General features: G+C 58.4%; 1 protein-coding gene across 2 annotated transcripts in view; it reads left to right on the forward strand.

Annotated features, from left to right (window-relative positions):
* NOTCH1 (notch receptor 1) overlaps positions 1 to 15,749 on the forward strand; it is a 39,929-nt gene that overhangs the window by 12,999 nt on the left and 11,181 nt on the right. For both annotated transcript variants that reach the window (XM_033077577.1, XM_033077578.2), the window contains exons 3-16: positions 4,375 to 4,637; positions 5,104 to 5,442; positions 8,269 to 8,391; positions 8,517 to 8,750; positions 8,866 to 9,021; positions 9,111 to 9,296; positions 9,595 to 9,708; positions 10,297 to 10,410; positions 11,606 to 11,839; positions 12,172 to 12,282; positions 13,519 to 13,711; positions 13,913 to 14,058; positions 14,571 to 14,684; positions 15,559 to 15,678. In XM_033077577.1, the coding sequence (XP_032933468.1) occupies positions 4,375 to 4,637; positions 5,104 to 5,442; positions 8,269 to 8,391; positions 8,517 to 8,750; positions 8,866 to 9,021; positions 9,111 to 9,296; positions 9,595 to 9,708; positions 10,297 to 10,410; positions 11,606 to 11,839; positions 12,172 to 12,282; positions 13,519 to 13,711; positions 13,913 to 14,058; positions 14,571 to 14,684; positions 15,559 to 15,678 (2,447 nt within the window). The remainder of the gene's footprint in view (positions 1 to 4,374; positions 4,638 to 5,103; positions 5,443 to 8,268; positions 8,392 to 8,516; positions 8,751 to 8,865; positions 9,022 to 9,110; positions 9,297 to 9,594; positions 9,709 to 10,296; positions 10,411 to 11,605; positions 11,840 to 12,171; positions 12,283 to 13,518; positions 13,712 to 13,912; positions 14,059 to 14,570; positions 14,685 to 15,558; positions 15,679 to 15,749) is intronic.

The raw sequence follows: 15,749 nt of genomic DNA on the forward strand, positions 1-15,749 counted from the left end.
GAGCCTTGCTGGAATGGCTGCAGCGTTGTAACCCCTCAAGGATGTGCAGCAGACACAACAAACGCACGTGCTGAGCAGATCCAGATTTGGCCCAGGCTCGGTGCTGGGAGCAGAGTGGGAATTTGGGGCCGCTGTTGCTGTTCCCAGGCTGTCCCCAGGGATTGCTGTCTGACCTTGGACAAGGCCTTCTCCATCACCCTTCACACTGGCCATGAATCATGCAGATTTATGGGCCGGCAGCTCAGAGCATTATTAATCGTGTCCCCCCTCACCACAGTTTGCACTCGGATGCTCATTCCAAGGGGGAAGACACATCCCAGCCTGGTGCTGTGGGAATCCAGCTCCCAGCCTCTGCCTGACCCCCAGGAACAAAAAGAACCACGGGGATGGCCAGCAGCCCCAGACACCCAGGGGGTGTAAATCAGTGTGTCCACCCCTGCAAGGAGCACCCTGATCCACAGGGATGGGGACTGGCTGCTGTCCCCTGTCCTGCCTGCACACCCCAGGAGTGTGGGGCTGTGAGATTGTCTGCTGGAATGGTGCTGGGCTTGGCCATGAATGGGATCAGGATGGGGATCAGGATGGGAATTGGGATGGCATCACCCTCCACCAGTGGCTAAAATGGAGCATTTGATGCCTCCTCAGCACCTTAATGAGTCAACGGAAACAATGAGAGAGACACACGGGTATTTTTAGCCATTCCTGCCTGGTTTGGGAACGGGGTGCTCGTCATGCCTGGAGCAGGGACTGTGACCACACCAGCCTAACTGAGGCTTTCACAGAGGCTCCTCAGGTCCCCAGGCAGCTTGGCCACATTTCACCACCTCAAAGCCGCTTTCTAATGGCCCTCCCGAGCTGTTTTGATCCTGCAGCACCCGCCCTGTCCTCTGCCAGCACATATATCTGTAATTAAAGCCGAGCTTTAATGTCTCCTATGCTAATTTCCATGAGCTGCTTGGGGTTTGCTTTGGGTAGCCCTGGCTTGGGAAATGCCAAAGGAAAAACCACAGGGTGATCTTCACCTGGCTGAGCCTGCGGGGATGTCGCATCCTTCACGTCTGCTCACCTGGAATCCCTGACACCACCGCTTGTTTTTTACAGAAAATAAAGCTCAGCTCCCTGGGCTGAGGTTTAGGAGAAGTTTTTAGTCCCTGGAGAGAAAGGTGGCTGCATGGTGAGGTTGTAGCATAGCTGGGAGTTGAATTTAGCTCTGCTGAATGCAGACCTGGAAAAGTTGAAAAATAACTACAGCTTGGATTGCCTTGGTTCTTCACCTGGTTTTTGATCTCGTGCTTTGCATGCGAGACTTGTCTCCAGGCTTCCCTCTGAATCTGCTGAGGTCGCTGGGCTTTGAAATGCAGCTCCAGTCTCTGTCTGTGAGTGAGCTCCAGGAGCTGTGAAGGAAGGGAACAGTGAAATTCATGCCATGGCTTCATCCACAGCTGGGAATGTGCTCTTCCCTGCTTGTCTCAGACCTGCAGGAGCAGCCTCATTCTGTGCTGGAGCATCTACAGAAAATACAGGAATGGTGTGGAAGCCACCAGGTGTGAGGGAGGAGGATGTCCTGGGCTCAAAGAAACCAAGATGACTTCAAAACCATGGAAAGAATTGGGAGGTTCCCTGTGTGTGAGGCTGGGAGTTGCTGGGCACATACAGGGGGTCTGTGCTGCACAACAGAAATTCTCCTTGGGTTAGAGCAGTGACTGCTGGGCTGGAAGGGTGCCTGTGCTGTGTTGCTTTTTTCCTGAAGATTTTCTGGGAATGCCCCTTTCTGGGAGGAGAAATACAGAGCATGAGTGTACCTTGGATTTGATGTGCCCATCTCAGCCCTTCCACGCTGAACTCTTCCCTGCCATCTGTTGCACTCTGCTCACTTTCTGGAGCTGATTGTGGCCATAAATCAGCTCTTAACAGAAACAAATAGAAATTGATTTTTTAATAATCTACCAATTTGAGGGGTTTCCTGAAGCACAAGCCTGGAAAGCACCTGAGCAGCCCAGCCAGGCACAAGGCAGCCCCCAACCCTGGCGCTGCCAGTGATCCCAACCCATCCTGTGCCTTCAGGCAGGGACTTCCCTGTCCCTCAGGGCTCTTCCAATCACTAATTAACCTCCTGGCTAATAACCATGCCCAGATTCAGGCTGGGATTTACCTTGGTTTCCCATCCGTGTGTTCAAACCCCTACTTACCTGCGCTGGAACTGGGCTGAAAACTAATTGGGTGTGATGGTGTTGGGCTGTGTGCGCCTCTCCCCGACCTCACAGCGCAGGATTCCCAATTCCAGAGAGCCCAAGGGCCCTCCTGCCTCGGCTGGGATGTTGACCATCCCCTCCTGGTCCCCCTGTCCGTGTCCCATGGTGTCCCCAGCGCTTCCCGCGCTGCCACCAGCGCTCTTTGTCCAACATCATTTTTTTTTATTATTCCCTCTTCATTCCTCTTTTCCCCCACAACTATTTGAAACTACGTTATCCTCTATCAACCAACACAGCGCAGGGAGCGGGGGATTGTTTTAAACAAAAAAATAAAAATTAAAAAAAAAAATTTAAAAAAAAGGCGTGTGCGCGGTGCGGCGATTTTACCAGATGACTGCACAGCCGAGCGGCGTGCCTGTGCCTGCTCCTATCCCCGCACAAAGAGCCCTTCTCAGGCGGCCCCAAAGCTCCGCATTCCCCCGCGCAGCCACCCAGAAGCGCCGCCGGAGCCGGGGCTCGGAGCCGGGCACGGTCCGCGGGCGCCGGCAGCTGCGGAGCCTCATTAGGATGCACACCTGCTCCCCGCCGCCCTTTGTGTGCCGAGCAGATGCCCCCTGATTTATTATTATACACATTTTCTTTTTCATTTGGCCTGGATAATGCCGTCTCATTAACTCAAAATGTCTCCGAATCCTGACAAATTCTCACACAATCCCCGACAATGAAATCAGAATTGGGTTAAAAAAAAAAAAAAAAAAAAAAAAAAAAAGGGGGTGGGGGGGAGAGGGAAAAAAAAAATTGAGGAGAGGGGGAGTGGGGTTGAAACGTGGTCTTGCTGCCGGCAAAGTGCTGTGGTTGCAGGCTGGGGGGGGTGAGGGTGGGGTTTGCTGGTTTTGCTTCACTGGAGCATCCCCATGGGCGTGTTTTGGGGGCTGACCCCAAAAGTACAGGTGACCTCTGTGCTCTGCAGCATCCCCTGCTCACCCCCTTGGCACAGGAGCTTTGGAAGCCGTGCAGGAGGCTCGGGAATTGATGTCCCACCAGGTCTGATGGCAACAGGTGTGAGCTCGTGGTGCCCTGAGCTGCCACAGTCCCCAGTGCTGTCACCTTCCCCACCCATCCAGCTGGGTTTGCCTTACCCCGAGCTGGCCATGCAGGATCCCAGATTTATTTCTGCTCTCATCTCTGGTACATGTTCTGGTGGTGGCATTGCCATTGTGGTGTGGGACAGCAGAGTGCCAGCACGGCCTCACTCCTGCCATGCCCTACTCACCGTGGCTGCTCAGCACAGCACAGCAAAGCACAGCCAGGACAGAACATCGCTTTTTGGAACAGTTGTAATGTGAGCAGAGCTGGCTGGGGACAAAACCTGTGGTGGCAATCGTGTGTTGCAGACAGGATACAAGAGATGCCCCACGGGACAGTTTGTGCCTCATCTCTGGGATTGTTTGGTCTCAGCTTTGCTCCATCCTCATCTTCCCTCCTCTGCCAACCGTGCATCCTGCCCAGGCACACCAGGAGGGTGGGATTTGCCCTCAGGGCGTATCCCTGGTGCCAGCTCCCTGGTGGCCAGTGGTGACAGATGGTGAAGCTGGTGGTGGCATTGGGGTTTTTTCCTGAGAGGGATGCAGCAGCCAGGGCCACTCACCCTCCTTGTGCAGGGCTTGGCTTTGGGGAAGCTCTCAGCTGACTGTGAGGAGCAGGAACTTGTCCCGCCTGTTGCCAGCCACTGCTAAAGCCCTGCTTAATTGTGTTTGAGTGATTTAGGATGGAGAGAGGATAAAAATAGCCCTGGTGGAGCAGAAACTCCAGCGAGGGCAGGGCCAGGCAGGGAGCAGCACTGTCCCCATGCTGCCTGGCATTATGGATTTGGGGTATGAGGATGCTCCTCTTGCCCCCACCATGTGTCCCTTGTGCCTCAATTTCCTCTTCAGCTGGGAGGGGAGGGAGAAGAATCTCCCTGCGACGAGACACAGGATGTCAGCGCCGCGGCTGCGGTTGTGCAAGTCAGCACAGGCCCCTCATGGGGGGGGACGCCTTTGTTCCCAGCACCTCTTTCATCTTCCTCTTCCCAGCCTGGAGCAGCCGGGGCAGAGCCTCACCACTGCGGGGCTGGGCCGGTCCCTGGGGCTCCCCAGTGCCCTCCAGCCGTGGCACTGACGCCGCGTTTCACCCCTGCCAGGTGTAGCGGTGCCTACGTGGGCGAGCGGTGCCAGCTGCCCAACCCTTGCCTGAGCTCCCCCTGCAAGAACGCCGGCACCTGCACGGCGCTGGTGCGCGGCAACACCGCGGATTACACCTGTGCCTGCCGCCTGGGCTTCACCGACGAGCTGTGCCTGACGCCCCGCGACAACGTGTGCCTCAGCAACCCCTGCCGCAACGGCGGCACCTGCGAGCTGCTGACCCTCAGCGAGTACAAGTGCCGCTGCCCGCCCGGCTGGTCAGGTCAGCGGTGGCACTTGGGCACGTGGGAGGGGTGGCTCATGATGGGGGTTAGCCCCATGTCAAGGTTGGATGTGAGGAGGTTTTTCATGGGAAAGAGGGTGGTGTGCTCGGGGAGGTGGTGGAGTTACCGTCACTGGATGTGCTGAGGTCGGGTTGAGGTGTTAGGGATGGGTTGGGCTCGATGATCTTGGAGGTGTCTTTCAACCCAGTGATTCTGTGAATTCTGGGTGGAGAGCTGCCTGTTATTTTGCCTTCAGAGAGGTGGGGAGGGTGACCTGCAAACCTCCAAACCTGACTGGGGTGGGTGGATTTCAGCTGAGGGAGCTTCGAGCCTCCTGCACAGTGTGAGTTTGAGGTGGGGGATCAGTGACAACCACTCCCAAATCCCTGCACCACGGTGTAGATTGCTGCCACCAAGAGCTGAGCTGCTGTTTGCATCCTCACCCTCTCTCCTTGCCTTCCCCAGGTAAAACCTGCCAGCAGGCCGACCCCTGTGCCTCCAACCCTTGTGCCAACGGTGGCCAGTGCGTGCCCTTCGAAGCCCACTACATCTGCCGCTGCACCGCCGGCTTCCACGGCGCCAACTGCAAGCAGGACGTCAACGAGTGCAACATCTCCCCTCCTGTGTGCAAGAATGGGGGCAGCTGCACCAACGAGGTGGGCACCTACCAGTGCTCCTGCAAGCCAGCCTACACTGGGCAGAACTGTGAGGACCTCTACGTGCCCTGCAACCCCTCGCCCTGCCAGAACGGGGGCACCTGCCGCCAGATCGGGGAGACCACCTACGACTGCACCTGCCTGCCAGGTAGGGAGGGAAAGGCATGGAGAATTCACCCTGAATGAGTAGTGCCTGAATTTCCTGCAGGTTGTGGCTCTGGGAGGGGCAAAGCCCTCTGGTTGTGGGCTCGTTGTGCTGTGTGCTTTAGGGAAGATGTTGGGCAGCGATGCCCGAGGAGGAGAGTTCATCTGGGGGCTTTATATACTTTGTGTTTCACCAAAATAGCTCTTCCCAAACAACTGTTTGAGCAGAGGCCCCTGTGCGGATGCTCATATTCCAGAATAAGAGTGCCTTTTTCCGCTTTAGCTTAATCCACTTCCAGAATGGAATAATTAGCCCGGAATAGCTATTTTGGAAAGTTTCCGAGTGCTAATGGAGCTGGGGAAGGAAGACCCTCTCTGTGCTCGCTGCTGCTCCCTCTGGCAAGCTCTGGAGCAGCCCAGCAGGACTGCAGCCTCTGGCATGGAGAGATCCTGTGGAGGCATCTGGTGGGGGCTGTCCTGGGAGCTCAGCACCCTGGAAGGGATCTTGGCACCCTGGAAAGGAGCTGGGCACCCTGCAAACCTCAAAGAAGAACAGCAGCTGTGAAAGGGCCCCCTGACCCCAGCAAGCCCTTTCACTTCTGCCCTCAGACACCAGGTCTGCAGTGCTGCAAGGGCAGGGAGAGGAAGGGACTGAGCAGCTCCCCCTGCCCCTGGGTCAGCTGGAGAAATGAAACTGGAGTTTCACCCCAGAGCCACGCACAGACCGGGTTGTGTTTCCAGGGCTGAGTGCTGCTCACTGTGGCAGATGTGGAGGGGATGCACCCACCCTGTCCCTGAGAAGGAAGCTGTGTGCAGCACTGAGGAGTCTCTTGTGGGCTTGGTTTGATGCTCTGGTCACCCATAGCCCAGCAGTGGCCAGAGCAGGATGAGGGTTGGGTGGCTGCTCTGTTCTGTGCTCTGCCCAGGGCTGGATGTTGCCATGGGGAGCTCCAGCCTCCCTCCCTGCAGCTCCTGCCCCATCTCTGCTTGGGGATGGGGTCTCCCAGATGGCACAGACACCCACACCCTGCTTAGGGGGAGATAAGTGATCCCTGCGAGCTGTGTGGGGGATCTTGTCCTCATTTCTGACCCAGCTTCAGAGGTTCCATCCCCTTCCCCAAGCTTTTGGCTGCAGTACCTCAGGAATGTCATGAACCATCCAGAACAGATCCCTGCAGGATCTGCTGCCTCTCCTCCAGCACAGCTCACCCAGGTTGCTCCAAAGCTCCTGTCCTTAGGGACAGGGAGGTGTGGGGCTGGCCGGGCAGTGCCAGGGAGGAAACCTTTCCTTCCAGGATGAGCTCCCGGGGGCGATGCTCCCTTGGAGCAGCTCCGAGCCCTGTCCTGCAGGGATGGGCAGGTGGAGGAGGCAGGAGGAGGAGGCAGGAGGAGCCGTGCTGGCCCTGCCCTGCCGTTCTGCTGACGAGGCACTTTGGCTGAGCAGCCTGAGTGTCGGGCACGGCGGGGTGAGGCACAGCCCTGGGGGAGAGCCCTGCTGCCGGCAGCATGGGTGCTGGCACACCCATCTGCAGCTCCCTGGGTTGATTCCAGGAGATTTGCATCCTGCAGGAGCTGGTTCACCTCCCGTGGGGTGGCACAGCCCCTGCTCCAGGGAACTGGGGGTCCCTGAGCACCTCTTCCATCCCACACGATGCAGGAGCTGCAGCAGCAGCAGAGGGACAGGGGCTGTTCCTCATGATAAGGGGGTGATTGATATGCTGGTATGTGGCACAGCAAACCTGGAACAATGTCCCCTTTTCATTCCCAGAGAGGCCTGGCCCTACTGGGTTTCTGCAAGTTAAACTAATCTGGGTTGTTTTATCGTGCCATCGCTGCAGACTGTAACCCTGAGTTTAAAGTAATTGCCGTACTAATTACTCATTTGGATGGTTCAAAATTAGTTAATCCTGGTATCTAGGACATTGTGAGTTATTGCTGCTCAGGCTCAGCCCCGTTGCTTAAAAATGAGGAGCAAATCAATGTTATCTGCTCTGGACTCCTACCAGCAATCGTAAAAAACTGTGGCTGCTCCCCGTGAGATGGAGCTGGGGAGAGGAAAACTGGGAGAGAGTGAGGGGAGAGCTCCCAACTGTCCCACAGAGGATGAGTGTGGTCCTTACCTGTGGAGGTGACATTTTGTGCTGCCTGGGTGAGGAGCAGCCTGGTCTGGACCTGCAGAATGCCCTGGGGAGTTTGAGGGAGCTGCAGATGGACACTGGCACAGTGGGCTGGCACTGCCATCCCAAACCCCAAGCAGTTGGGTCAAGAGCTTTGAGTGTCATAAATGCAGCTTTTAACAGGAATGTCAGTGACTTAGGAGGTGTCCTGAGAAGGGCTGCTGTGCCCTCTCCTGCTGGAGAGGCAGCAGGGTTTCCATGCTATCAGCTGGAGGTGATACCAAACCCAAGCAGGAGGTGGGCTGGGATGAGCCCAGCGCCGTGTGGGACGGTAGCTCGCCCTGGCAGGGATCTGGATCCCCCTCAGGGGCAAGCTTAGGCTCTTTACAAGTAAAATTAAACCCTGTTGATTCAGCACTGGGTGCCACAAGCCTTCGTGGGAGCAGCCCTGCTTCGTTCTGGCTTGTGGGGAGTCAGATCCTCCACTGCTCGGGGCGAGCGTCTGCAGAGCTGGAGGCTCTGGCAGCAGGGACACCCTGCCCTGTGCAGAGGAAGCTGCTGCCTGCAGAGGTGGGGATGAAGATAAAACCAGGCAGCTGCTTCAAAGCCACCTGGCACACGCTCAGCACCTGATAATGAACCTGCTGGTGGTGGGGGGTGGTGACACAGCCAGTGGGGGAGTTGGCATCATGGCAGGTGTGTCCTCTGTGCAGGGTTCACGGGTCAGAACTGTGAGGAGAACATCAACGACTGTCCAGGCAACAACTGCAAGAATGGAGGCACCTGCGTGGACGGCGTCAACACCTACAACTGCCAGTGCCCACCTGAGTGGACAGGTAGTGCTGGGCTGGGGGGACGGGTCCTGCCTGGGGGATATCGGGCACAGTGTGGGCAGAGCTGTCCTGCTCCACATCAGGAGTGGTCAGTGCCAGCTTTGTACAGCTGCCCTGTCCCCTGGCAGGTCAGTACTGCACTGAGGATGTGGATGAGTGCCAGCTGATGCCCAACGCCTGCCAGAACGGCGGCACCTGCCACAACAACCACGGCGGCTACAACTGTGTGTGTGTCAATGGGTGGACGGGCGAGGACTGCAGCGAGAACATCGATGACTGTGCCATGGCTGCCTGCTTCCACGGGGCCACCTGCCACGACCGGGTGGCCTCCTTCTACTGCGAGTGTCCCCACGGCCGCACAGGTGAGGCCCTGTCCCACCTTGTCCCCTGCCCTGCACGTCCCCTGGCTCCTTGCTGCAGTTTGTGTGGCAGTGTGTGCCCATCATCCTTGACGTGCCCCTGCCTTTGGCTGCCCAGGTTTGCTGTGCCACCTGGATGATGCCTGCATCAGCAACCCCTGCAACGAGGGCTCCAACTGTGACACCAACCCTGTCAATGGCAAAGCCATCTGCACGTGTCCTTCAGGGTACATGGGGCCAGCCTGCAACCAGGACGTGGACGAGTGCTCGCTGGGTGAGCTCCCCTGGGTGACAGCAGCACGGCTGGGGAAGGCTCTGGCACAGCCAGGAGTGAATCCTGAGAGCTGTGCTTGTGTTTTACAGGAGCCAACCCATGTGAGCACGCAGGGAAGTGCATCAACACCCAAGGGTCCTTCCAGTGCCAGTGTCTGCAGGGCTACTCAGGCCCTCGCTGTGAGATTGATGTCAATGAGTGCCTCTCCAACCCCTGCCAGAATGATGCCACCTGCCTGGACCAGATTGGGGAGTTCCAGTGCATCTGCATGCCCGGTGTGTGAGCAGCCCTGTGCACTCAGCCTTCGTGGTGGGAGTGGGCAGTGGGAGGGCCCCCAAGTTGGGTCAACAGCTCCTGTGTGCCTGGGGACAGCACTGAAAAGAAAGAGCTCAGTTAAAGTTGTGTGGTGGGGGGAAAAGAAGTGAGACTTGGGCACCATCAGCCCTACACTGAGCTCCTCCTCTTGCCAGCCTTGCTGGCTTGAATCAAACCAAACCTGTTGATCTAAAGAGGAGCTTGTGCATCAAATGCCACCGTGTGCCGTGGTGCTGACAGTGCTGGGTCTCTCGGCAGGGTACGAAGGGGTTTACTGTGAGATCAACACGGACGAGTGCGCCAGCAGCCCCTGCCTGCACAACGGCAACTGCCTGGACAAGATCAACGAGTTCCACTGCGAGTGCCCCACGGGTACGTGGCACCCCTCCCACTGCCAGCAGCCAGCCCACTGCCACTGTGGTGGAAACAAAGCCAGATGCATCCAGCTCCAGCCAAGAATGGGCTCCTTAAATGTCATAGTCCTCCAAAACGGGGAGAGTGTAGTGAGCACCTCTTGGTGCTTTGGAGGGGGCTTCTCCAATTGCAGTGAGGGGCTGAGCCCGTGCAGGAGATGCTGCTCCAGCTCTGGCCCATGGGAGAGGGGAAGGAGGATTAAACCCCACGGCTTTGCACTTGAAAAGGCCCCTCTTTGGGAAGGAGGGCTGGGGGCTGGGGGGGGCCGCACCAGCGGCTTTGAATGCGGTGTCAAAGTCACGGGGTGGAGCAGAGAATGGGGAGACGGTTAATCTGTGAAAGGAGGTTTTGAAGTTCAGAGACTTTGCTCCTCTAGAGATGTAAATAAGATGCTCTCAATGGTGGGTCGCAGCCCCGCATTCAGGGCCCCCAGCAGCCATCCCCATGGAAACCCGGCGCCCCAGCCGGGATGCGGGGCCGCGGGAGCTGGGGAGGAGCAGGGAGGGGACCCGGCGGGTCCTGGACGTGACTTCTCCCTCCTTCCAGGCTTCAACGGGCACCTGTGCCAGTTTGACATCGACGAGTGTGCCAGCACCCCCTGCAAGAACGGCGCCAAGTGCGTGGATGGCCCCAACACCTACAGCTGCGAGTGCACTGAAGGTGAGGGGATCCTGGGGGAATGCAGGGGTCCTGCCCCGTGATGTGCCATCAAACCACATCCACAAATCATTTAGTGCCCACCTCTCCAAGCACCTGCTGCGGCAGGTGTCCCCAAACCATCCATCAGTGAGCTCAGTCCCTGCTGATGTGACTCCCTTGGGGCAGCATGTCCCTTTCCCTGGTGCTGGCAGAACAAGTCGAGCTCTGGAGCCTGCTGGAGCCAGGTGTGTGGAGCCTGGCACTCCTTAGGTGTGGCCCACCGTGCTCCCACCCCGGCGGCAGCGAGGGGGAAGGCAGGAAGGAAGGAATAAAGCTGCTTCTATGGGGATGCAAGGTGCAGGACCGCGGGGGCTCGCCGACCGAAACCCAAGGAGCAGTTGCACAAAATGATGACTTGAGCCCTGGTGGCAAACAGTGGCTCTTTTGTGGAGCAGCTCCCGCCAGAAATCTTCCAGCTGAATGGCCTCTAATTAGTGTCTTGCTAATGCCAAGCCCCGATGAAAAGCTGCTATGTGGGCTTGGCGGGGTCTAGTCAAAGCTGTACTTTGTCCTCGGCTCTCCACCCCCAAACCCGGCGGGGAGGGAGCCGGCCAGGAGAATAGGAGCTGCCGGGGGGGGGGTTGATTATTCGGGGGTGCTTGCACCAGCCCCCCCCGTGCGCTCCGGGACGAGCCGCGGGCGAGCGCGGGGCCCCGCTCTGCAGCCAGGGAGGCTTTAATGCAGGTCATTGTGCCCCCCGGGACAAAGCCCCCGGGCTGGGGTCTGACAGCACCACCACCAGCACATCAGGGTGCTCCCTGCTTGCACCCCGCTCCTGGGGGTCCCACAGTTCATGGTGGGGTGGGTAAAGCCACCCCAGTGCACTGCCTCACAGCTGGACAGGGTGGGGAGGAGTGTTCCCCATCCCATATCCCCCATCCCATATTCCCCATCCCCACCCCATGTTCTCCACCATGTGTTTCCCATCCCAGATCCCCCATCCCATATCCCCCATCCCTACCCAGTGTTCCCCATCCCATATCCCCCATCCCCACCCAGTGTTCCCCATCCCATATCCCCCATCCCCACACCATGTCCCCCACCATGTGTCCCCCATCCCCACCTCGTGTCCCCTATCCCCACCCCATGTCCCCCACCATGTGTCCCCCATCCCATGTGCCCCATCCTCACCCCGTGTCCCCCCTGCTGCTGTCAGGTTTCACGGGCGCTCACTGCGAGGTTGACATCGATGAGTGTGACCCTGACCCGTGCCACTACGGGACCTGCAAGGACAGCATTGCCTCCTTCACCTGCCTGTGCCAGCCCGGCTACACAGGCCACCGCTGTGACATCAACATCAACGAGTGCCAGAGCCAGCCCTGCAAAAATGGGGGGACCTGCCAGGACAGGAACAACGCCTACAACTGCATCTGCCTCAAAGGGACCACGGGTGAGCAGGGGCACCCCTGGGGTTCCTCGTGGGTTGGCAGTGCTGGTGCAGCATCCTGCTGCCATCCTCATCCTGGGGCAGGGTGGCCCTGGGTGGGTACCTGGGGCTGGGGCTGGCCTGGGGCATCCTGAGTGAGGGCGAGTTTTCCTGGTTTGGTGCCCAGCTCTGGCAGGAACCGCACCCCAGCCGGGAGCTGCCCGTGGTGGAGGAGCTTTGATGTGGGGTGGTGGTGGCAGTTGGTGCCAGCAGGCTTCCTTTGCTGCTGTGGCAGCGCTGGGGACCTCCTAGTGACACTCTTGGAGACCCCCTAACACCCCCTCTTTGCACCCCAGGTCCCAACTGTGAGATCAACCTGGATGACTGTGCCAGCAATCCCTGTGACTACGGCAAGTGCATCGACAAGATCAATGGCTACGAGTGCACCTGCGAGCCGGGCTACACAGGTGAGAGCAGGGCCTCCCACCCTGGGGACCTGCAGCTGCTGGTGCCTCACAAAACCAGGACAAGGCTGCAGTAAGGAGGGGGGATGCTGCCATCGCGCTTGTAGGAGGTTTTACACCCTCCAGCGCTCCTGTTTGTTCAGGAGGGTGACCCCGGCTCAGTCCCAAATCAAAGGGGTGTCTGGTGCTGCGAATTCGACTCCTGCTGCGCCCACTCCCATGGGTATCAGGTTGCTGCCTTGTCAGACTGGTTTGTTTGATGGCTGCTGGAAGTGGTGGAGGGCTTTGATGGGAGCAGCCCCCACCTCTCCCTGCTCGCACGGCCCCTTGTCCTCGGGCCCGCCGGGAGCTGAAATAAAGCCTGGCTTTGTCAGCCATGGCAGGTAGGGTTACAGGCTGAAACCTCCTCCCTTCGGTGTTCCCTCCTGGACTAAGGCAGCCCAGGGCATGGCCTCTTCCCAGCCAGTCACATTTAATGAAGGCAGGCAATGCAGGGTGTGAAGTCACCCTGCCTGCAGGGCAGCCCACTCCTCTGCAGCCAGCATATGTGAGTCCTGAGATCCCAGCCTCCAGCAGGCATTCCCTGTGTCCTGAGACAGATCCCAGCCTCCAGCAGGCATTCCCTGTGTCCTCACAGAGATCCCAGCCTCCAGCAGGCATTCCCTGTGTCCTGAGACAGATCCCAGCCTCCAGCAGGCATTCCCTGTGTGCTCAGAGAGATCCCAGCCTCCAGCAGGCATTCCCTGTGTGCTCAGAGAGATCCCAGCCTCCAGCAGGCATTCCCTGTGTGCTCAGAGAGATCCCAGCCTCCAGCAGGCATTCCCTGTGTGCTCAGAGAGATCCCAGCCTCCAGCAGGCATTCCGTGTGTCCTGAGAGAGATCCCAGCCTCCAGCAGGCATTCCCTGTGTCCTCAGAGAGATCCCAGCCTCCAGCAGGCATTCCCTGTGTCCTGAGACAGATCCCAGCCTCCAGCAGGCATTCCCTGTGTCCTGAGAGAGATCCCAGCCTCCAGCAGGCATTCCCTGTGTGCTCAGAGAGATCCCAGCCTCCAGCAGATGTTCCCTGTGTGCTCAGAGAGATCCCAGCGTCCACCAGGCATTCCCTGTGTCCTCAGACAGATCCCAGCCTCCAGGAGACGTTCCCTGGGCAGCTGGAGGGTGAGCTGCCGGCAGGGTGCAGTCCCCACACCATGCAGTTCATGACTGTGGGGTGACTGTTCCTTGCTCCCCCTTTCCCAGGGCGCATGTGCAACATCAACATCGATGAGTGTGCCAGCAACCCCTGCCACAACGGGGGCACCTGCAAGGATGGCATCAATGGCTTCACCTGCCTGTGCCCCGAGGGCTTCCACGACCCCAAGTGCCTGTCTGAAGTGAATGAGTGCAACAGCAACCCCTGCATCCATGGGAAATGCCATGATGGATTGAATGGGTAGGCTGGAGGGGGCAGGGGGTGCTGGGGGGGCTGAGGGACCAAAGGGTCCCCAATAAATCAGGGTTAGAGGAGGGCAACATCCCTGTGTTGGTGCTTGTCTGTGCTCTGGGATATTTCACTGAAGGGACAGGATTTGCTGGATAAATGATGGCTGGTGCAGGATGGACCAGCTCTTTATGCCCCAATTTTTCCCCAAAGCTACAAGTGTGACTGTGACCCTGGCTGGAGTGGGACAAACTGTGACATTAACAACAACGAGTGTGAATCCAATCCCTGCATGAACGGTGGCACCTGCAAGGACATGACCAGTGGCTACATCTGCACCTGCAGGGAGGGCTTCAGTGGTAAGTGGGGGGTTAGATTGGATATTCTGGAAAATTTCTTCCTGGAAATGGTGGTCAGGCACTGGAACAAGCTGCCCAGGGAAGTGGTGGAGTCATCATGGTTGGAAGTGTTCAAAAGGGGTGTGGATGTGGAATATAGGTTAGTGGTTGGGCTTGATGAGCTTTTCCAGCATTAACAAGTCTGTGATTCCATGATCCTAAGGGTGCAGCCAGGGATGCTGCCATGTTCCCCCCACACTGAGGCCTGGGTGGAAGCTGTGGGTGGGTGTTCTCATGATGCTGGGTGGGCTGGGGGGTTCATTTTGGGGACAGTGGAGCCCCAGGTGTGGCTGGGAGCTGTGGCAGTGCAGCCATCCTGGAGACCTTCAGCAGCATGCAGGGCTGGAGCTGAGCACAGGAGGCTCTCCCAGGGCCATGGGTGGGCTGTTATCATTGTCACCCTGTCCCCACTGTACCCTCTGCCACCAGCACACCTCCATCACATCCCCTTCTATCTATTTTTCTTAACACAGGCCCCAACTGCCAGACCAATATCAACGAGTGTGCTTCCAACCCCTGCCTGAACCAGGGCACGTGCATTGATGATGTTGCTGGCTACACCTGCAACTGCCTCCTGCCCTACACAGGTGAGGGGAGCGCCCCGAGTCCCACCACAGCTCTGTGGAGTTTCTGCTTCATGTGTGACCCCAAACACAGCACATGCAGTGAGCTGCACTAAGCATGAATGCCTCTCTCACTCTGCCCTGCAGAGGGGCTGCCCACAGCCACAGCTGGAGGAAATTTGGGAAGCTGCCAGGCACAGCTTCCTCCCTTCCTCCTCTTCCTCCTGCTGCTGGAGGGCATCAGGGCAGCAGCACCCAGGGGCTGCCCCACTCACACCCCACTGCTCCCCAGCCACGATGCCCGTGCTGGAAAAGGCGATTCGAGGCCGAGGGGCCGGGGGATTCTGCTGAGCCAATTCCTGTTTGCCGGCCCCGCGCTTCCGCTCGCAGCCCAGCACAATTGCAGGAAGCTATGAGCTGTTTCCTGCCCTCGCCAGTGGCCATAGAAACCCCTGGGGGGGCACGGGGACTGGCCAGGCAGGGAGGGGAAGGCTCTGGAAAATAGCAAAGGCCAGTTCAGGAGATATTGGCTGACAAGGAAGATAAGGGTTTGGAGGGAACGTGTCCCTTGGCTGGACGTAAACAGGAAAAGCAGCGGAGAGGGAAGGGGGGAGGGAGTGCAAGGGGGAAAAGACACCCCGAGCAGCACTTCCCTGCCAAAGGAAGTGTGCAGTGCTGTCATGCAGCCCAGATAACCAGGGCTTAAAAGTCTGTGGGGGTTCAGGGTCATGGGTGACCAGGAATGGAGGAGACAGCCCCAGCTGGGGCTACCTGAGGTGCTGGGGAAGTCCAGAGCCTTCCCCACACTGGCAGCAGCCCAGGGCAGGGGGCAGGGATAGCAGGTTCTTGGGCTACCTGTCATTTTGGAGGGTGTCAGCGGGTGCTTGTGCCTTTGCAGGAGCCACCTGTGAGGACGTGCTGGCCCCCTGTGCTGGCAGCCCCTGCAAGAACGGTGGCGAGTGCCAGGAGTCGGAGGACTACAAGAGCTTCTCCTGCAGTTGCCCCCCTGGCTGGCAAGGTATGGGCATGGCTCTTTTGGGGGTTAGAACCCCCCACTCCCCTCAGGGAAGGGGCCAGGACTTGAGGAGG

This window comes from Catharus ustulatus, chromosome 21 (genome assembly GCF_009819885.2).
Source record: "Catharus ustulatus isolate bCatUst1 chromosome 21, bCatUst1.pri.v2, whole genome shotgun sequence".
Classification (NCBI taxonomy): domain Eukaryota; kingdom Metazoa; phylum Chordata; class Aves; order Passeriformes; family Turdidae; genus Catharus; species Catharus ustulatus.